At 38.7% G+C, this 22,591-nt stretch overlaps 1 protein-coding gene across 4 annotated transcripts in view; it reads right to left on the bottom strand.

Annotated features, from left to right (window-relative positions):
* Window positions 1-22,591, bottom strand: part of RIC1 (RIC1 homolog, RAB6A GEF complex partner 1) — a 155,042-nt gene that overhangs the window by 12,275 nt on the left and 120,176 nt on the right. For all 4 annotated transcript variants that reach the window (XM_036737720.1, XM_036737722.1, XM_036737721.1 and 1 more), the window contains 3 exons: window positions 20,509-20,669; window positions 19,222-19,360; window positions 418-534 (listed from right to left, as the gene is read on the bottom strand). In XM_036737720.1, coding sequence (XP_036593615.1) covers window positions 418-534; window positions 19,222-19,360; window positions 20,509-20,669 — 417 coding nt within the window. The remainder of the gene's footprint in view (window positions 1-417; window positions 535-19,221; window positions 19,361-20,508; window positions 20,670-22,591) is intronic.

Below are 22,591 nucleotides of genomic sequence, written 5' to 3'. Positions count from 1 at the left end.
TGGCCTGAACCATCAATGCTCTGGACGCTCAGGATGTGGACTGAGGAATTACATAAACTCACCATCTATCACCACTCAAAAACTGTCACTCTCTTAGCTGGAAGACTGAGGATAACTTTGCTCATTTTCTTAGGCTCTTTAGATTGCAGAGGAAATGGTGGTAAGAGAGTCGAATTCAGGGAATCTTTGAGTCACAGCTATTGGGGCCAGAGGTGATCATGGAAATCATCTCGTCCAACTCCCTTCCCTTTAGAGAGGAGAGAACTGAGGTCCGTACAAATTAAATAACACAGCTAATAAGTGCCCGAATCGGAATCTGAACCGAGGTATTCTGATCTCAAATATAACGGGGTTTTTGTTTGTTTTTACTATACCACACTTCTTCAACTCTTAGGAAAAGCCCTCCACTTTACTCACAAGTTTCCTTTGGTTAGGGCTATTGTCCTTCTCCCGGATTTGAGGGCCGGATCGATCCCTCTGCATCATGATGAGCTGTCCTGCCAAATTTAGCATGATGCTTTCTGCATCACATGCCTGAGGAAGAGAAATTTATCTGCTTTGTCATTAAATTTTAGAAGTTTTCTCAAGTTCACCATTCATTCTAGTGAATTATGCATAAATTTCATAAATAAACATGCAGATTTTCATATTTGCAGCTATTAGTCAATAAAAAAAAACTTACTCAGGTACTCAGCACTCTAACTGGGCATCTGCCCTTGAGGAGTTTTAACTATTTAGCAAGGAGATAAAACTAATGCACATGATACCACAAATTAACAAGACAATCCAGGTCATAAGTGAATGTGTTGTGACTTTCTTCATTATCACCATATTTGTTTCTCTGTACCCTCTGATATAATGGATGGCCGACTCTCTCCTTTGCTACAATGTTGTTTCATTAGTTTCTGTGACACTGCTCCTTCTTGGTATCTCCTCCTATGAACCTGTGTTTCTCTTCCCTGTTTTATATGTGGCTAATTCTGCTTAAATGTGGGTATTCTGTTTGTGGCTCTTCTCTCTTTATACTTTCTTCCCCTAGTGATATTTTCTCAAGGCTCAATCATCATCTCTGCAAATATTGCTCAATTTCCATCTCTGGAAATTTCCACTGTGGAAATCTCCCACATTCTCCCCAGAGTTAAGATCCTTTGTTTCCAGTTGTCTGCTAGAGAGCAACTCCTGTGTATCCCCAGAGCACCTCAAATCATGTCCATAAAGCCTATCTCATCTTCCCCGATAAATCTGTTCCTTATCCAAGCCTATCGATTTCTATTAATAATATCACTATCCTTCCAGCTTCAAAACTTTGGAGTGATGTTTGACTCCTCCCTCACCCTGCAGATCTAATCAGCTGGCAAGCTCTATCATTTCAGTGCCTCAGTAATTTTCAGACCTAGTCTCTCTTTTTCATTTCTAGTGGTACCAGTCTTGTTTAGGCCTTTTCACTTGTAGTAGCATAGCATCCTACTGACTGGCATGGTTGCCTCCAGTCTCACGCTTTGTCAATTTATGCTCTTTGCTACTAACTAGGGAATCTTCTTAACGTTAAGGTTAAATGCACTATCATTACCCTTAGAATACACACACACACACACACACACACACACACACACACACACTGCAGCAATTCCCCAGTGCTTAATGAAAAAGTTTTATCTCTTGGCTTAATATGGCTCTAGCCCAGTAGTGTCAAACTCAAATAGAAATGAGGACCATTAGCCTGTACGTAAGGATCCCTATGAGCTGCATGCTGACATAGAAAACCACATACTAATATTATCTACATTTTATTGCATTTTTATTTCATTAAATATTTCCCAATTATATTTTAATCTGGTTTAGTAGCACTGTGGATTGGATATGGCCCACAGGCCGCATGTCTGACACCTCTGCTCTAGCCTACTTGATCAGTTTTATCCCATCTTCTACATGACAGCAAAACTCTTTCTACCCCTTTCTCTCTCTGCGCCTTTGCTCATGTCATTCTCCCCTTCACTTCCACTTATCATGTGTTAAAGTATCTTCCTTTAAGGCCCAGCTCATATAACACTTCTTCCAAAAGGCCTCCCCTGAAGGCCCTTCCCCCCCCGAAATGGATGTGTTCTCTATCTCTTGAAATTTCTCATGGAATTCTGCCTGGATTTTCCAATCACACTACAGTTATTTTCATTCCTGTTCTTTTCATTAGATTTTAAATTCCTCCTATGTCATACCTATATTTTGTGTGCATAGTGGGCACTTAATCTTACTGAACTAAATATGATAAACACTTCACAACCCAGAAGTATTGGATCAGGCCTAGCAAACAAAAATAGAAGACATGGGAAGTTACGACAGACTTGTTTTCATCTGATTACAATCCTGCTGATTATCTAGTGATTGCTTAAAGAACCTGAGCAAATGACCAAATAGTAGCTGCCATCCTGGTGTGAATTACAAATTGTTTATACCTGAATAGCCAGACTCATCTGGCAATTTACTTGTGGGACATAGGGAGAAGGGTATGAAAAGACTGGCTTTTTAAAAGCAGGAGGAGCCCACATGATTATGAACCAGTTTGAGAGAGAGTAACTCTTCCTAATATGAAGTATCAAAACTGAGGGAATGTTCCAGTCACCTGTGGGATTTGTGCTATTTGTCTTTCTGTCAGAGAACAAAAGATCTTGATAGACTGGAATGGTAGGCTGATTCTAACAAGATGAACTTTAATAGAGATAAATGTAAAGGCTCTGAACTTTGATTAGAAAATGAACTACATAGGCACAGTAGGAACAGTGGATAAATCAAGTCCTTTGATCTAAGTTCAACTCCTGCCTCAGAGACTTACTAAGTTCTCTCTGACCCTGGGCAAAGAACTTATTCTCTCTCAGCTTCAGTTTCCTCATTTGTTAAATGGAAGTAAGAGCACTTACCCCACAGGGTTGCTGTGAAGATTAAATGAACTAAGCTATGTAAAGCACCGTGCAGTCTTAAAATGTTGTATAAATGTGAGGTACAGTCACTATTATTATTAGATATGGCTAAGCAATCACTTATGTTCAAAAGGCGTAAGGATTTTTTCTGAGCAGACTGAAAGCTACTAATAATGGTTAACAGGTCAAACCATTGCTAGTAAGCCATGAGATAGTAAGGTCACAGGGTGCGTGATGAATAGAGGTTAAATGACAGCACGGACAAAGTGGTGAGGATGATGGGTTTAGGACGAATGAGGAAAAGAGAGAGACAGAAGTCCAGAAGCTTATGAGAGCAAAAAAAATTCCAAGTTCAAGCTCATGGCATAATTAAATTAGGTTGAAGTGTACGTACTCTGTAGGGGATAAAGTGCTGGACCTGGGGTCAGACAAACCTGGGTTTAAATCCTTCTAATAATTAATAGCTATGTGAGTCTCAGCCTTAGTTTTTCTCATCTATAATATATCACCTGCTTCATATGGCTGTTTTGAGTCTCAAATTAGTTAACGTATCTAAAACATTTTACAAACCTTGCAGCACTACACACACACACACACACACACACACACACACACACACACACACGAGCGACTATTATTGTTTCTATCTTTGATTCTTATTTTGATAGATCTCAAAAAGACTTCTGAGGAGAAGCTGCTGTCCTGATATTCCTTTATACTTAATGTTTTATGATCTATTACACAGAGAGATGAAATAACTGTTTCTTGTAGCTGAATAAAAATAGTAAGATGATGTAAGCTTATTTTCTATTGACTTGCATTCTCAGATCTTTATCTGTAGTTTAAAGAGCTTATCTACCATCATTCTACCAAAGGCAGCAAACTTCTGATATATTAATTCTACCCACCAGATTACGTCTTACTAGTTATTTATTAGATACTAACTTTTTATAGCCTACAGTGATGAGTTAGTTTTTTAATAGCTTTTTCTTCTTCAAAATTTATATTGTTCATTGTCTGGGCTCCTTAAAGAGGACCTCTTCTGTAACTGGTAGCAATGACCTGGTCTAAATTGCCATAAAAAACTCCTCTATTTTCACAAATACATATAACTTCATTTGTTGCGTACTTCTTTGTCGCCTGTTAACAACCTTTAGCACTGCTTAATTAGATGGTATCTACTTGTCCCAAAAGTATGTCTGTAGTTTTCTGACCTGTTTGTTACATGCCCTGAGAATGTCTACCAAGAGATTAAGCTTCTATCTGAAGGGAAGCTGGTGAGGTGCTTTCCTAGTGCCAGTTTTCGGTTTTGCAAAGGAGCAAGAGTGACCTCCATTTGAGATTTAACTATTCTATCATTTACTATATTGATGGCAGACAAGCATTACAGTTTTGTTTGATCCAACTTGTATTTTCACAAATGATGGATTCTTTTTACCATATTAGATTACCACAACTTATTCACATCCTCCTTTTTTTTTAGGTTCTCCCTCACCTGTATTTTTTTTTTCCATCTTAATTTTTGTTTATATAATGCTTTTAGTTTTTGAATCACATTCTTTGCCACACATATTCTCCCCTACCTCCTTTACTACTCCTACTTTCTTTTTTTTGGAATTTATTATTTATTTAATATTTTTAATTTTCAGCATTGATTTTCACAAGAGTTTGAATTACAAATTTTCTCCCAACTTCTACCCTCCCCCCTACTCCAAGATGGCATATACTCTAATGGCCCCATTCCCCAGTCAACCCTCCCTTCTATCACCCCACTCCCCCAATCCCCTTTTCCCTTCCTTTCTCGTACGGCAAGATAGATTTCTATCCCCCCACTGCCTGTATATCTTATTTTCTAGTTGCATGCTTTTTTTTTTAACATCTGCTTTTAAAACTTTAAGTTCCAAATTCTCTCCCCTCTTCCCTCTCCACCCACCCTCCCTAAGAAGGCAAGCAATTCAACATAGGCCACATGTGTATCATTATGCAAAACCCTTCCACAATACTCATGTTGTGAAAGACTTAACTATATTTTGCTCCTTTCTGTCCTATGCCCCTTTATCCAATTTTCTCCCTTGACCCTGTACCTTTTCAAAAGTGTTTGGTTTTGATTACCAACTCCCCCTATCTGCCCTCCCTTCTATCGTTCCCCCCCCCTTTTTTTTATCTCCTTCCTCCTTCTTTCCTGTGGGGTGAGATACCCAATTGAGTGTGTATGGTATTCCCTCCTCAGGTCAAATCTGATGAGAGCAAGATGCACTCATTCCCCCTCACCTGCCCCCTCTTTCCTCCTCACAGAATTGCTTTTTCTTGCCACTTTTATGCGAGATAATTTACCCCATTCTATCTCTCCCTTTCTCCCTCTCTCAATATATTCCTTTCTCATCCCTTACTTTGATTTTATTTCTTTTTAGATATCATGCCCTCTGTCTATATATGTATGTATGTATATTCCCTTCAGCTACCCTAATACTGAGATCTCATGAATTATACACATCATCTTTCCATGTAGTAATGTAAACAAAACAGTTCAACTTTAGTAAGTCCCTTGTGATTTCTCTTTCTTGTTTACCTTTTCATGCTTCTCTTGATTCTTGTGTTTGAAAGTCAAATTTTCTATTCAGTTCTGGTCTTTTCACAGAGAAAGCTTGAAACTCCTCTATTGTATTGAAAGTCCATATTGTGCCTTGGAGTATGATACTCAGTTTTGCTGGGTAGGTGATTCTTGGTTTTAATCCTAGCTCCATTGACCTCCAGAATATCATATTCCAAGCCCTTTGATCCCTTAATGTAGTGGCTGCTAGATCTTGTGTTATCCTGATTGTGTTTCCACAGTACTCAAATTGTTTCTTTTTGGCTGCTTGCAGTATTTTCTCCTTGATCTGGGAGCTCTGGAATTTGGAGACAATATTCCTAGGAGTCTTCTTTTTGGGATCTTTTTCAGGAGGTGATCGGTGGATTCTTTCAATTTCTATTTTACCCTCTGGCTCTAGAATAACAAGGCAGTTCTCCTTGACAATTTCTTGAAAGATGATATCTAGGCTCTTTTTTTTGATCATGGCTTTCAGGTAGTCCAATAATTTTTAAATTATCTCTCTTGGATCTATTTTCCAGGTCAGTGGTTTTTCCAATGAGATACTTCATGTTGTCTTCCATTTTTTCATTCCTTTGGTTCTGTTTTATAATATCTTGATTTCTCATAAAGTCACTAGCTTCTACTTGCTCCAGTCTAATTTTTCAGGTAGTATTTTCTTCAGTGGTCTTTTGGACCTCCTTTTCCATTTGGCTAACTCTGCCTTTCAAGGCATGCTTCTCCTCATTGGCTTTTTGGAGCTCTTTTGCCATTTGAGTTAATCTATTTTTTAAGGTGTTATTTTCTTCAGTATTTTGGGGGGTCTCCTTTAGCAAGTCATTGACTTGTTTTTCATGGTTTTCTCGCATCCTTCTCATTTCCCTTCCCAATTTTTCCTTTACTTCTCTAACTTGCTTTTCCAAATCCTTTTTGAGCTCTTCCATGGCCTGAGCCCAGTTCATGTTTTTCTTAGAGGCTTTTGATGTATGCTCTTTGACTTTGTTGACTTCTTCTGGCTATATGTTTTGATCTTCTTTGTCACCAAAGAAAGATTCCAAAGTCTGAGTCTGAATCTGAGTCTGTTTTTGCTGCCTGGCCATGTTTCCAGCCAACTACTCGAACCTCGAGTTTTTCGGCAGTGTATGACTGCTTGAAGATTAGAGAGTACTTTGTTCCAAGCTTGAGAGGATGTGCTGTTGTTTTCAGAGCTATTTCTACATAGCAAGCTCTGCCACACCAGCAGTCTTCCTCCCCCAAGAACTGCCAACATGGATCGCGACTCAGCTCTAAGCAGGCTCTGCACTCCTGCTCTGATCCACCACTTAATTCCTCCCACCAGGTGGGCCTGGGGCCAGAAGCAACTACAGCTGTAGTTCTATCCTCAGAGCTGCACCACCTCCACTGCCCCTGGGGTGGTGGCTGAACTCCAAACTCCTTTCACTTTGTACCCACAGCTTTTCCTGCTAACCTTCTCTGTTGTCTTTGGAGTTTGTGGGTTGAGAAGTCTGGTAACTGCCACAGCTCACTGATTCAGGGCACTAGGGCCTGTTCCGCCTGCCTCCTGGTCTGGTTGGTCCTGGTGCAGGCCCATGCTGGGCTCTGCTCCCCTCTGCTCGATAGACCTTACCCAGCGACCATCTAGGCTGTCCTGGGCTGAAGCCCTGCTTCCCTGTGTTATTTCGCAGGTTCTGCAGCTCTAGAGCCATTTTTTATAGGTTTTTGGAGGGACCTGGGGGGAGCTCAGGCAAGTCCCTGCTTTCCAGCCTGCCATCTTGGCTCCACCCCTTCTGTAAGTTCTTTAACTATTTATCTATGGTTGTAAAGTTTCTAGTTGATGTTGAATTTCTACTTTGCTCTTTGTGCTACTTTCATGCCTTGCATCGCTTCACTTTTTGATTTTTACTTTCAATTGCTGATTAAGGGGGAGTGATTGTTTAGAATTTCTGATGTGGTTTTTTTTTTCTGTATTCCTTCCTACTTATTTCTTTTTTGTTGTCTTTAATTAGGCTTGCAAGCCATCTACTGCACATGTCAGCTAGATAGCGAGGTAATGTTCTAATGTCTTTCTGCAGACTTTTAAAAAATTTTTTTTCTTTCTGTAGAGAGCTCTCTCATTCAGTTTCTTCCATAGTTGTCTTGGACTCCAGTCCTTGGGAAAATTCCTTGATAGCTTCACTTTTCCTCCTATAGCTTCCAGCAGTAACCATTTCTTATATTATGTGTCCTGGCCCAGAAATGTTTTTATATTTTCTCTTAAGTACTGGGGGAGAACAAGTTTCATTCATGATGGTTACAATAGTTACCAGCTTTTGAACTATTTTCTCTTGGTATAATTGGTCTGTTAGTTGGATTCATTTCTGTCAAACTCAAAAAGGCTTTTCAGAATGCAGTCTAAGTATGCTCATCTACTTCTCAAAATCATTTGGGATATCAGCACTGTTTTTCCTCGATTTTGTTATTAGATATAATGTCTAAAGTTTGCAGTAAGTGAAAAGTCTCAATGACTTTAGCTTCTCCCAGTATTTTCCTCTTCTGGTTGTAGTAGCTTCCTCACTTTCATCTCTTATTCTGGCTAATCTAGGTCTACTGGTTAAGTTATTTTTTATGACTGCTCTGCTTTGGTTAGCAGTATACCATTGTGAAGACTTGTAGCTGAGGGTACTACTGCCTAAAAACAACATGAATCCTGTTCTGTTATGATATGGTGCTAGTGCATAATGAAAGTATTATTATTTTAGTGGGATCTAAGATATGACCATCCCTGTGCGTGGCTGATATGAAATAAAATCGTGGGTCATGGGAGTTGAATAAGTTGATGAACCAGGAGGTGACAGTGTTTGATGGGCTATCCATAATTTCTAATAACACAATTCTAACAAGTCTGCTCATCTGACTATTCATAATAGATTAAAAGAATCAAATAAAGGAGAGAAAGACATCAGAAGCAGGCACACTAATAAAAATAAGTGACAGCTGATACACTTCCACTAAGGGAGAAGAGAAAACCTACAGAATTCAAACAAATGAAGTACAGGAGCTGTAAAATCAAAGGGCCTTAAGGCAGGGGCAAACAACAGCATACATTGCAAAAGCTCCTGAAAGCATCACTGTGGTAGTAATATAGAACAAGGTAATATGACAATGATAATCACAAAATTAACAGAATAAATGAATAAATAAAATCACAAAATGATGACAATGATCATGAATCATTAATAAAAAAATTACATCGTATCTATGACAGTCCTTGCTTTTAGCTGCTAATGTAATGGTAATGTAAATTTCAAGATCTTCCCATCCATTTATAGGCCCATGTGACCTGCTTAAGTCACATGGAAGCCTAAGTTACATGAAGCCTGTGGTCGGAGAAGCTTGCTGAATGACTGGAACAAGAAAGGATGAAAATACGAAGGGTGGAGCAAAGCCGAAAGGAAGTTGATCAGAGCAGTTAGAGCTACAGCAGCTAGCTGTGTCTTGTTTGTGGGAAGGCCTGAGCAGGGGGGAAGGCTTTGGGACAGCAGTGCCCCCTGCAGTGGTAATGTGTATAAACTTCTTTGTTGCTTTGATGGGCTTTGTTTTCTGGTGTTGGGATTTGGCTTTCTGGTGTTTGAATAAATGTTTTGATTCTGTCTTCCATATAGAGAGTCTGTTATATTTTGCAATTCAGAACTACGCCAGCATGTTCATAGTCACCATCAGTGCTGTGAATATTGTGTTGGCAATACACTGCTCTACACATTTAATACTGTTTTAAAACCACCTATATACTTTACTTATTATCTTAGATTGCAATCTATCTCCTTGTAATTTTCATACATTGAGGCTGATTTGTTCTATAATTTCCTGCAACATATCTGAAGATAGCTGTCAAGTTTCTCTTCTCTAGGTTAAACATTTGAAATACTTTTAACCATTTCTTTTAAGAGATGATTCCAAACTACTCCTTCACTATCCTAGTTATCAGTGCCCCTCTTGACATCTGCCTATTGGAGCTGAATGCAACACCCCAGATATCTGACCAGCACATAGCAGAGTGAAAATTAGTGTGATTCTGACACTATTAATTCTATTAACATGATAGTGTCAATTTTTTTTTTAGCAGCTATATCACACTACTGGATCCTATAAGCTTGAGGAGAGGCTGTTTAAAAAGTCCATGCAAATATGGTCTACATTAATAAAAAATATAGTACCAAGTTCAAGAAGTCTGAACTATATTGGAAGTTGGCCAAACCCCATCTGAAATACTGTGTTCAGTTCTGGATATCATGTTTAGGAGGGACAAATATAAGATGGTTCTAGCTGTATGGAGATATGGAGATGCTTAATCTGAACATGAAAATACTATGGAAGAATCTGATACATGTTATCAAATATATGTAAAGTGTTATATGGAAGAGAAAGAAGACCTTTGTAACAAGAAAGGAAAAGGAAGGGAAATGGAACAGGCATTTATTAAACACCAACTATGTTGCCAGGCACTATGCTAAGTGCTTTATAAATATTCTCTCATTTGATTCTCCCAACAACCCTGGGAGGTGGGTGTGATATGTATCCCATTTCACAGATGAAATGGAGGCAAAAAGGGGAAATGATTTGTCTAGGGTCACACAGCTAAGAAGTGTCTGAGGTCAGATTTTGATTCACTATAACTTTTTTTTTTAAACAATTATGACAGGATTTATGTGAGCCTCATCTTATACTTTTACATTTATTCCTATCATATTGTTGTTAGTCTTGGACCAGCCTATCAGCTACCTATCACAATAGCTTTTTCACCCTGCTTCATGCGTCTAAAAATCTGTTAATAAAGTTTTCTCTATTTCATCTAAGCAATGTGTATGTTAAGGTAGGGAAGTGTACACTGCACTTTACAAAGTTTTAGTGCTTAAAAATAAGTTTCAGTGATATGAAAAATTAACTTATTTGAAACAACTCGTTTCCTGATTAAATTTACCCTAAAACCGAGTACTTTTCCTACTGTGGTTCTTGGCTAAGAAGCTCTTGAAGCGTTCCACAATAAGGCCAATTTACCTATAGGATAACAGCATAACAATTTTCAACATTTATCTCTGAAGAAAGGAAAAGAATATGTTTAAAGGGTTCTATTACCCCAATAGAAGAAAAAACAACATAAAAGTCCATTTTAAAAGAATTACCTACTCAGTCTAGAAGCCCTTCACTTTTTTTACTGTGCTTAGTAGGTTGAACTCCTTCTACTGCCAGCATCAAGATATGGTAAAACTATGTTAAAGGAGACACCCTAGGACATGATTACATTTTAGTAACACCAAAAAGGCATGTTTTTTCCTTTAGCAACCACAGGGTTAAGCAGTGATAGCATTCCTGGAAGTGAAAAAAATGTTTAAGCTTCAGGGAAGGCAAAGGAACAAGCATTTATATAATGCCTGGAGCCTTTACAAATATACCATTTGATCTTCACAACAACCCGGGTGGCAGATGCTGTTATTACCTCTATTTAAAGTTGAGGAAAATGGAAACAGTAGTTAAATGACCTGCCCAGGGTCGTACTGGATAAAGAACTTATGTCTTCCTGACTCAAGGCCTAGCGCTCTACCCACTGAGACGCTTAAGAGATTTAAACACACTTCTACAGAAAATAACGTACTTACTACCAGCATGAGACCAACACAAATGAGAATAAAGCTGTTCTAACTCTGGTTAATGTTAACAGACTAAAAAAAAAATCTAGATATAAATTTCTGTTGAGCTGATTTACCATAAACTCTATGAATAGCCTAGATAACAATCATCAGATTCCTAACCACCAGTGCAACATCGCAGATAAAGAGACTAGGGTAAGGGTATTACTTTGGATAATTTGTAAAACAATGCAGTCTCTTTTAACTGGTTATTCCCTTATTCTAATATGTAGATAAAAACTGAGGTAAGATAATCAAGGGATGTGAGATTTAACAAGAGCCCGAATTCACTCACACAGAGATGGTCATACCTTAGTGTCACACATTAAGTATTCTAGATTCATAATTGAGAATTCTGAAATTCCTTTACTGATCATAATTTCATATCCTTCCACCTTTTTCTGGGACCCACTCCTAATCCTTTATCCTTACTATGCTCTCCAGGCCACTACTCTTGCCCTGGTTTCAATTTCCTCTCTTCTCTAACCTGAACTTCAGGTTAACCAATGCAACTATATCCTGTCCTCTATCCTTACAAGCCTTGAACCCTTGTCTTATCACAATACATGCCCTGTGAAATTCTAACCCTGGGTTAGTGCAATGACCCAACTTTTCTACTCTTATTCATGTACTGTCAAATAGCACTGGAGAAATTTGCACAAGTATGCTGACTGGGTCCATTATAAATTTATGTCATCTAATCTGAGCTGTTCTTCCCTGCTATCTATTCTATCATTCAACCTAATGATATTCTTTCATTCAACCAAAACGGTTCTCTCCAAAGCTACACTCTCTTAATTACCAAATTTAATGGTCTTTCCTCAATCCTCATTCTTCTTGACCTCTTTACAGCTTTGGCTCTGTCAATCACCCTTTTCTCCTCTATACTCTCTTCTCTCCTGGTTCTCCCGGTCCTACCTATCTGACCACTTCTCTTAGTCTCCCTTGCCAGATCTTCATACAAGTCATGCCCACACTAACTGTGGGTGGTCCACAGGATTCTGTCCTAGGCCCTTTACTCTTCTCCCTCTTCACTTGGTGATATCATCAGCAGCCATGGTTTCACTTATCAACTCTACTCTAATGATTCTCAAATCTACTTATTCAGTCCTGACCTCTTTCTGAACCTTCAAACTTGTATTTCCAAATACCTATCAGACATCACAAATAGGATATCTGTTAGATATCTTAAACTCAACTTGTCCAACACTGACCTCATTGTCTTTCCCCGCCAAATCCTCTCCTCTTCCTAATTCCCCTATTTCTTTTGAGAGTACCACCCCCACCCCCACCCCCCCACCCCCCCCCACCCCCCCCCCCACCCCCCCGTCACTCAGGTGTCATCCATGACTTCTCACTCTCTCTCACAGCCCCCACCTCCAATCTCCTCCCCCCTATCCCTTATATCCAATTTGTTGCCAAGGCAGGCCAATTCTACCTTCACATTTCTCTTACATTTCCCCTTCTCTCCACTGACACTGCTACCACCCTGGTGCAGACCTTCATCACCTACTGGACTACTGCAAGACCCTGCTGGTTGGTCTCTGCCTCAAGCCTCTCCTCACTTCAGTCCATCCTCCACTTAACAGTCACTGTGTCACGCCCCCTCTCCCCCTCCCCCTCCCCCCAAACAAAACAAAACAATATATTCTCCTGGCTACCTATCATTCTCAGGACTAAGTATTAAAAAATCTTCTTTGGTGTTCAAAGCTTTTAGTAACATGCCCCCTCCCCCATCCTCTCTAGTCTTCTTATACCTTACAACTCCCATTCCCAAGTACTCTTCAATTGAGTGATATTGGTCTCCTGGCTATTTTTGATCAAGAAACTCCAGATTCTGACTCCAGGTCATTTTTCAATGGGATTCTTTCTCCTCCTGTATTCCCTGGTTTCCTTCAAGCCCTAGCTAAAATCCTATCTTCTAGAAGCTTCTTTAATTCTAGGGACTTCCCTCTGTTGATTATTTCCAATTTATCCCATATATAACTTGTTTGTAACATAGTTATTTGCATGCTGTCTCCCTCACTGGTCTGCTTGCTAGCTCCTTTTAAGCTAGGACTGTTTGTTTTTTTTTGTTTTTTTTTACTTTCTTTGTATTCCCAGAGCTTAGCATAGTGCCTGGTACCTAGAAGGCATTTAATATATGTTTACTGGCTGACTTACATGAAACAATTCCAAACCTATTCTTTTCTCAAACCTCTCACACTAACTCCTCCTCAGTTCTCCTTGATAGAAGACCTTAATCAAAAACGGAAGCCATTTGTCATGACGTCCCTCTTGTGCATCTTAAACCTCCTTAAATTCCCCATTCTCTCCTCCTTTGTTCCAGTCTCTGATGAAGAGGTGGCCCTTCTCACTTGGGCCAGCCCTCCTACCTATGCCCCTGGATCTCATCCCTCTCATCTCCTTCAGCAACTTTCCCACTCAATCATCCTCTTCCTCTTACTAATCTTCATTCTTTCCCTATCTACTGGCCACATCCCTGAGGCCATAAGCCTTTCCTACATAGAATGAAGTAAGCAGAACCAGAACAACTGACAGCAACACTGCAAAGAAAAACACCTTTGAAAGACTCAAGAACTCTAATTAATGTAATGACCAAAACACAAGGACTGATGATGAATACCAGGGAGAAATGATAAAATTGAGATGCAGAATGAGACATAAAGTTTTGGACATGGTCAATAAGGAAATGTATTTTACTTGACTATGCATATTTTATATTTCAAGCAGGAGAGAAAAAACAATGCTTGATAGCGTTAAAAAATTAAGCTAAGAATTTATTTTTAAAAAGCCTTTCTCATCTTGAAAAAATATTCATTTGACTCTACCATTCCCCCAAACTGTATCTTTGCTCCCTTTCACAGCCAAACTCCTAGAAAAAGTTGACTGCATTTGTTTTTTCTGCTTTTCAACCCTTGCAAGCTGACTTCTGACCTCATTGCTGCTTTCAAGTTACCAGATGACCTCTTACTTGTGAAATCTGATGGCTTTTACTTAATCCTCATACTTCTTGACTTCTCTGCGCCATCTGACAGAACTGACCACCTTCTCCTCACCAGGTTTTGTGACACTGCTCTCTCTCGATTTTCTTCCCTATTGTCTGACTGCTCCTTTTCAGTCTGCTTTGCTCTATCATTATCCAGGCCATAAATCCATAGAGGCTCTGTCCTGGGTCCTCTTGTCTTCTCTTTCTCCACTCTTTCTCTGTGAGCTCAATCAGTTGAAGAAATGAATGAAAAAGCATTTGAATATTTATGATGTGCAGAATACTAAGCTGAGTGTCAAGGTTATAAACAGAAAAGTTCCCAAGGGTTGAATTATCCTCTTTTGATAAATGACTCCCAGATTTATGTAACCAGCCCTAGTCTCTCTCTTGAGCTCTAGTCCTGCATCATCAATTGCTTTTTTGGGGAAAATTTCAACTGGATATTCTAACAGCATTTCAAACTTACAATCTAAGGAATTAATTTTCTCCCATCCACCCCCCAAAGCCATCTCCTCCCTTTCCTATTATATTTTTTCTTTTGAGGACATTTTTATTCTTCCAGTCACCTCAGGAATCATCCTCAACATTTCATTTTCTCTTAAGGCACATCTCTGATCATCTGGTAAGTCTTACCAATTCCATCTCTACAACATCTCTAGTATCTATCAATCTCCTCTTTTCACTCACATGACCACCACCCTAGGTTAAACCTTCCTCACCTCTTGCCTGTGCTACAACAGTCTTCCAAATGGTCTCTCTGCCTCAGGCTTCTCCCCATTCTAATCCATCCTCTTGGAGGAACTTTAAAAACACTTGTTTAAAAATTCCAGTCTAGTTACTTTCAGTCCAAAATATTTCCCAGCTTTTTGCACATGAATTTAGAGATGTGGGTTACATGACAGTTACATAAAATCACTGCTGTCAAATTCCTAAACACTATCTTATTACTGCTTCTTCTGGCAGATGTATTCTAAATTGTCCGAGATTTTTCATCACACATCAGGAAGGCATAGGCTGTATAAAGCTACGACTACTCAAATACAATACAATATAATGAAGTATAAATACATAGGGAGAACCACGAAGTGCTATGAGAGTTCACAAATGGGAGGGGACCACGTCTCACTGTGGGAGACAGGAGTGGGAGGAACAGAAAGCAACGTGGACAATTTGATATTTTAGCTAGGCCTTACAAGATGGTTAAAATTTCAAGCGCCAAAGTTATGGGGGAAAAGCATTACAAAAGTACAAAGGGAGGCAAGTATAGAACATATTTAGGGAATGATCTATCTGAAAGGGAAATTAGGGCTAGTGAAAGCAGTGTGAGGTATGTGTAGAAGAGTAGGCTGGAAACAGATTTTTGAGGGTCTCATATGCTAAGCTAAGGAGTGGTATTCAGGAAATTTGTACCAATTAAAAAAGTCAGTAAACACATTATAAAAACAAAGCAATAATAACAATAATAAAAGAAAAAGCAATACCTTTCTCTCTCTTGTTCCTCTAGAATCCAATTTGTTTGGAGAGGTACTATGGTGTACTTGTAGACTCGCTCTATCACTAATACCCTTGTGATCTTGGGTTAAGTAACCTATGCTTCAGTTTCCTCATGTGATAAGCAGAGATAGTAATACTGAACAACATACCTCACCTGGCTGGTTTAAAGGTCAACTCAGATGATGTACATGAAAGCATTTTGAAAAGACAAAAAGTACTATACAAATATAAAGTAGTATTACCAGGATGTCTTTAATCACAAGTCTAAAATGTAGCATCTAGATTTTCTGGCTAGACTTAAGACTATGGGGCAAAGGAGTGACAATTTTAAATTCTTCAGATTTTCTTCCCCTGCCTTTAACTCAAAAGAAATGCTTTTAAAAGTTTATTTTGGGGCGGAGCCAAGATGGCGGCTGGTAAGCACCGACTAGAGTGAGCTCCGTACCCGAGTCCCTCCAAAAACCTATAAAAATGGCTCTGAACCAATTCTAGAACGGCAGAACCCACAGAACAGCAGAGGGAAGCAGGGCTCCAGCCCAGGACAGCCTGGATAGTCTCTGGGTGAGCTCTATTCCACACGGAGCTGGGAGCTGGGAGCTGGGAGCTGGGAACGGAGTGGAGCAGAGTCCAGCCTGAGCGGCGTGGACGATCCAGTCCAGAAGCCGGGCGGAGGGGGCCCTAGCGCCCTGAATACGTGAGCAGTTACCAGACCCCTCGACCCACAAACACCAAAGACTGCGGAGAAGGTTAGTGGGAAAAGCTGCGGGAATGGAAGGAGTTCACGGTTCGGCTTCCAGCCCCGGGGGCAGCGGAGGTGGGGCAGCTACAGCTGTTGTTACTTCCGGCTCCAGGCCCACCTGGTGGGGGGAATTAAGTGGCGGATCACAGCAGGGGTGCACAGCCTGCCGAAGATCTGAGCCCAGTCTGGACTGGGGGTCCTTGGGGAAGGAGGAGTGCGGCTCTGACAGAGCTGGCACCTCCCCCCCAAACGTAGAACATAGAACTCTGTAATCTACAAGCAGTCATACCCCACTGAAAAACTCAAGGGTCAAGTTAGTTGGTTGGGAATATGGCCAGGACGCGAAAACGCGCCCAGATTCAGTCTCAGACTTTGGATTCTTTCTTTGGTGACAAAGAAGACCAAAACATACAGCCTAAAGAAGACAGCAAAGTCATAGAGCCTACAACCAAAGCCTCCAAGAAAAACATGAACTGGCCCCAGACCATAGAAGAACTCAAAAAGGATTTGGAAAAGCAAGTTAGAGAAGTAGAGGAAAAATTGGGAAGAGAAATAAGAAGGATGCGAGAAAACCATGAAAAACAAGTCAATGACTTGCTAAAGGAGACCCAAAAAAATACTGAAAAATACACTGTAGAAAACAACACCTTACAAAATAGACTAACTCAAATGGCAAAAGAGCTCCAAAAAGCCAATGAGGAGAAGAATTCCTTGAAAGGCAGAATTAGCCAAATGGAAAAGGAGGTCCAAAAGACCACTGAAGAAAATACTACTTTAAAAATTAGATTGGAGCAAGTGGAAGCTAGTGACTTTATGAGAAATCAGGATATTATAAAACAGAACCAGAGGAATGGAAAAATGGAAGACAATGTGAAATATCTCCTTGGAAAAACCACTGACCTGGAAAATAGATCCAGGAGAGATAATTTAAAAATTATTGGACTACCTGAAAGCCATGATCAAAAAAAGAGCCTAGATACCATCTTTCAGGAAATTATCAAGGAGAACTGCCCTGATATTCTAGAGCCACAGGGCAAAATAGAAATTGAAAGAATCCATCGATCGCCTCCGCAAATAGATCCCAAAAAGAAATCTCCTAGGAATATTGTTGCCAAATTCCAGAGCTCCCAGATCAAGGAGAAAATACTGCAAGCAGCCAGAAAGAAACAATTTGAATATTGTGGAAACCCAATCAGAATAACCCAAGATCTGGCAGCTTCTACATTAAGAGATCGAAGGGCTTGGAATGCGATATTCCGGAGGTCAATGGAGCTAGGATTAAAACCTAGAATCACCTACCCAGCAAAACTAAGTATCATGTTCCAAGGCAAAATATGGTCTTTCAATAAAATGGAGGACTTTCAAGCTTTCTCAGTGAAAAGACCAGAACTGAATAGAAAATTTGACTTTCAAACACAAGAATCAAGAGAAGCATGAAAAGGTAATCAAGAAACGGAAATTGCAAGGGACTTACTAAAGTTGAACTGTTTTGTTTACATTCCTACATGGAAAGATGATGAGTATGATTCATGAGACCTCAGTATTAGGGTAGTTGAAGGGAATATGCATATATATATGCATATATATATGTTTATGTATATATATAAGTGAATGTGTATGTATGCATGTATCTATGTGTATATGTATGTATGTGTATGTATGTGTATATATATATATATATATATATGTAAAAGAGAGAGAGCAGACACAGGGTGAGTTGAGGATGAAGGGAAGATAGCTAAAAGAAATAAAATGAAATTAAGGGATGAGAGAGTAACTTACTGAGAGAGGGAGATAGGGAGAGATAGAATGGGGTGGATTATCTCGCATAAAGGTGGCAAGAGGAAGCAGTTCTAGGAGAGGAGGGGAGTGGGCAGGTGAGGGGGGAATGAGTGAACCTTGCTCTCATCAGATTTGGCCTGAGGGGGAATACCATACATACTCAGTTGGGTATCTTACCCCACAGGAAAGAAGAGGGAGGAAGATAAAAAAAAATAAAAGGCAGGGGGATGATGGAGTGGAGGGCAGATGGGGGTGGAGGTAATCAAAACAAACACTTTGGAAAGGGGACAGGGTTAAGGAAGAAAATTCAATAAAGCGGGATGGGTTGGGAAGGAGCAAAATGTAGTTAGCCTTTCACAACATGAATATTGTGGAAGGGTTATACATAATAATACATGTGTGGCCTAGGTTGAATTGCTCAACTTCTTAGGGAGGGTGGGTGGGAAGGGAAGAGGGAAGGGAATTTGGAACTCAAAGTTTTAAAATCAGATGTTCAAAAACAAAAAAACTTTTTGTATGCAACTAAAAAATAAGATACACAGGCAATGGGGCGTAGAAATTTATCTTGCCCTACAAGAAAGGAAGGGAAAAGGGGATGAGAGGGGAGGGGGGTGATAGAGGGGAGGGCTGACTGGGGAACAGGGCAACCAGAATATACGCCATCTTGGAGTGGGGGGGGAGGGCAGAAATGGGGAGAAAATTTGTAATCCAAACTGTTGTGAAAATCAATGCTGAAAACCAAATATGTTAAATAAATAAATTGCATTAAAAAAAAAAAGTTTATTTTGAACACAAACCCATACTCATAAATAGGGTATTTTTTGTATTATTTTCAGTTTGTTTTAGCTTTACAATGAAGAAGATGAATAACATCAGAATATTCTAGAATGTAAGGATGGAAAAAAATGTGCTTAACCTGCTCAAGTTAACAACCTTTCCCAATTTAAATTCGATGTTAAAACCGAAATTCTCTATAATCACTATGCCTCTCAACCACCTGGCAACTTGATAATTCCTTCAAAAACTCTCATTCAAACCATTCCATTTGACAAAAGCCCAAATATGAATAGTACCTGATGTGGCATTTTCAAAGTAATCCCAGTTTCTGTTCTCACTGATGTCAGAGTCACAGATACTACTAGGAAAGGATGAGGGATGTAGCGAGACATGGAGACCTCCTGGAGAACCTGAATACTGGCAGTAGTATTTAGACTATAAAAACAAATGCACATTTCAAAAACATTAGTCTCAAGTTTTTCTTCCCCCTTTCAGCAATATCATTTACTAGAATTTCATGATTACAGCCCTCCCTTCCTATGGGTCATATACATTATCTATTCATCTACCAATTACAGAAGAAAAGGACCTGTTCCCTACCTATAATCTGTATCTTCTCCCTCACTTCCCATACTTAGGGAGGATAATGGCAAAAAAAGAGGAAAAATTGTGGAAATCAGAAGATAGCAGTGATGGATGGTTGAGAGGAAGGAAGTTAAATGGTAAGAACAAGAAGGTAGGCTCTCTGATTTTATCTTAGCAAGGAGATAGATTTCTCTGAGTAGAGCCTCACTTATTTATACAACTTTAATTTTTACTATAACCTTAATTAAACATGAATAGCTACCAACTATTTTTGGTCAAGCAGTATCTTCTAAATACCATTCAGTTACTCTATTAACTTTTCATCAGATAAACAGAGGGAACCTGTGATAACACTATGCTACAGGGCATGAGGTAAACTGGTAGCTAATAGTATGTGTGCTACGTTAAGCTTCATCACTCTACAAACTGCAAACAAACATTATCAATCATCTTGAATACTAAGCTAGAGGACCCATGTTAAACAATACACATGGCTATTTATTTCAAAATTTTTTGCAAAAGCATAAAGATGATTTAGAATCTTAGGTATGAAAACAATGTCTGGAACTTAGAAGGTGCTTAATCCAAACTTGTTGAACTGAAATGAAATTCTGTATTTTAGGAATCCTCAAGTATAACTCCCTCATTTCACAGATAAAGGACCTGAGAGATTGAGTGATTTGCTGAAGGTCATATAAGGAAAGGCTAGGATTCAAGCTAGGGTCCTTTGGCTCCAAATCTAGCCCTTTTCTCATGATATCATTTCACCTCCCAAAGAGCCTCAAGCATGTTGATTAGCTAAACGAGTTAATATAGAAGTTGGTTTTAATTTCTATTATCTATAGCTTAAAAGAGGTGATAATAATTTTAATTCCACTGATTAAATCTTTCTTTAATGCTCTTAGATAAAATTAAATCACTTTTTGAGAAAATAAAAGCTAAATTGAGGGCACATGATAAATAATAACTTAAATCAATTTCTTTCATGCTATACTCACCCATCAGTTTTTCTTTCAATACTGTAAAGACATATAGAACAGTCAGCTCTAAATAATATTACCATGTCTCGGAAAACACTAAGCAGTAATGTTTCTGCCTGAACTTTGGTGACATGAGCAAAAGCGTTGTCCAGGTTGGATGTTCGCAAGTAAACTCTTAGCTGTAAGACCCCACAAAAAAGAAAATAAAAAGCAAGCAATTCAGTCTTTTGGTCACAGACAATGACTATTTTAGAAGTGAATTTTCTTTGATCTTTTTCTATTAATAGGCAATTAAAAGCTATATCAGTAATTGGTTAATAAAAGACATATTGGTGACTGGTTAACAAACACAGACTAATGATATTCAGAAGGCTATGCTTATCATACATACAAAAAAAGCAAGGTGTAGAAAATGTGAGCTGCAATCTATAGAGATATTTGCTTTGGGCTGTCACGTTTAACTAGGCTTATCTTCAGATAAGAGGAGGATCACTTTCAAAATGAGCCCATTATGTTGCCTCTCACTTGTTTATACCTCAACTGTACATCTGTCACAATCTATCTGGCATTACAGTTATAGGTACATTTGTTTATTTTTATTTTCTCCTACTAGATTATAAGCTTTGTGAGGGCAGGGACTTATATAATTCACCTTTGTATCTGCCCTAGTCCCTAATACCTTGCCCACAGTTGGTGCTTGAAAAGTGTGTGGAGTGAGTCATTTAATCTTTACATCCACAACTTCCAATCTTTAGAGAACTCACCTAAGTCTAGATTTTACATCATTTAAAACATGTAAAGTTACTAGTGTTCAGTAAAAGAAACCCCAGAATTTAGATTTGGTAAGCAGAACTACCTGAAACCTGCTTCAAAACACTCATCTCAAGGAATGAAATATTTTGTTTAAATTTTTAATTCAATTCAACAAATATTTATAGTCTATTATGTTCAATTCGTGTGCTTGATTTGATGTATACAAAGATTTTTTTGCACAAAATTCTGCACTTAAATGTGCACATATTTAAGTATAATAAGATGCAGAGTGTGACTGGAGCAGTGGTGATAAAGAACCATGAACAAAATCAATGCAACTAGTTAAAGAAGAAAAAGTAACTGGTTGGGGAAAAATTCTTTCATCAAATATCTCTGATAAGAGTCTGACACATAAGACATATAAGGAATACAGGGATAGGTTCTAGACATGGCTGCAATTTCAGGGGTATAGGGAACTCCCAGGAAAGGAAATTCTATCAATGCAACAGAAATATATGACAAAAAGCCATTCCCAATGGCTAGGTGGTAAAAGGACATGAATCAACTGTTCTCAAAAGAAGAAATGCAAACTGATATAATTATGTAAAACAAGATTTTATATATATATTATATATACATATAAACACACACAAATATATATACATAAATAAAAAAAATTGGAGGTAATATCTGAGGAAAGGCACTAGCATTAAGGGGGACTGGGAAAGGCTTCTTGAAGAAGGTGGGTTTCACACACTGAAAATATGACAAAAGATAGGAATAGTGTCAGTACTGGGGATATGGAAAGGCAGGCATATTAATTCACCATTGGTCAAGCTGTGAATTTGGCCAACCATTCTGGAAAGCAATACAGAATTAAGCAAAGAAAGTGACTAAAATGTCTGTACCATTTGACTAAGATATCTCACTGCCAGGTATTTAATTCAAAGAGGTCAAAGAGAGAAAGTCCCATAATATACCAAAATATTCTTATTAGCACTTACTGTAGTAACAAAAAACTGGAACAATGTAAAATACCCACCAACTGGGGAATGGTTAAACAAATTGTGATACACGGATATAATAGAATACTATATTTTTTTATTATGTGAAACAAAAAATGTGAAGAATATAGAGAAGCATGGGAAGATTTATAGAAGTGGAATCAAAATGAAATAATAAGAACCATGAAAATTATATTCATGACGATGTAAATGGAAAGAAAAATCACCACCAAAAAGGACTAGGAATAGGGACTAGACCCATATAATCATATATCAAATAAGTAAAAAGAGGAATTGGACTAGAGATTTCATTAGTGTAGAACTCCTAGATGAGGAATCTTCTT

The sequence above is a fragment of the Trichosurus vulpecula genome, chromosome 9 (genome assembly GCF_011100635.1).
Source record: "Trichosurus vulpecula isolate mTriVul1 chromosome 9, mTriVul1.pri, whole genome shotgun sequence".
NCBI classification, from domain to species: domain Eukaryota; kingdom Metazoa; phylum Chordata; class Mammalia; order Diprotodontia; family Phalangeridae; genus Trichosurus; species Trichosurus vulpecula.
This window is presented reverse-complemented; position numbering and strand designations above follow the sequence as displayed.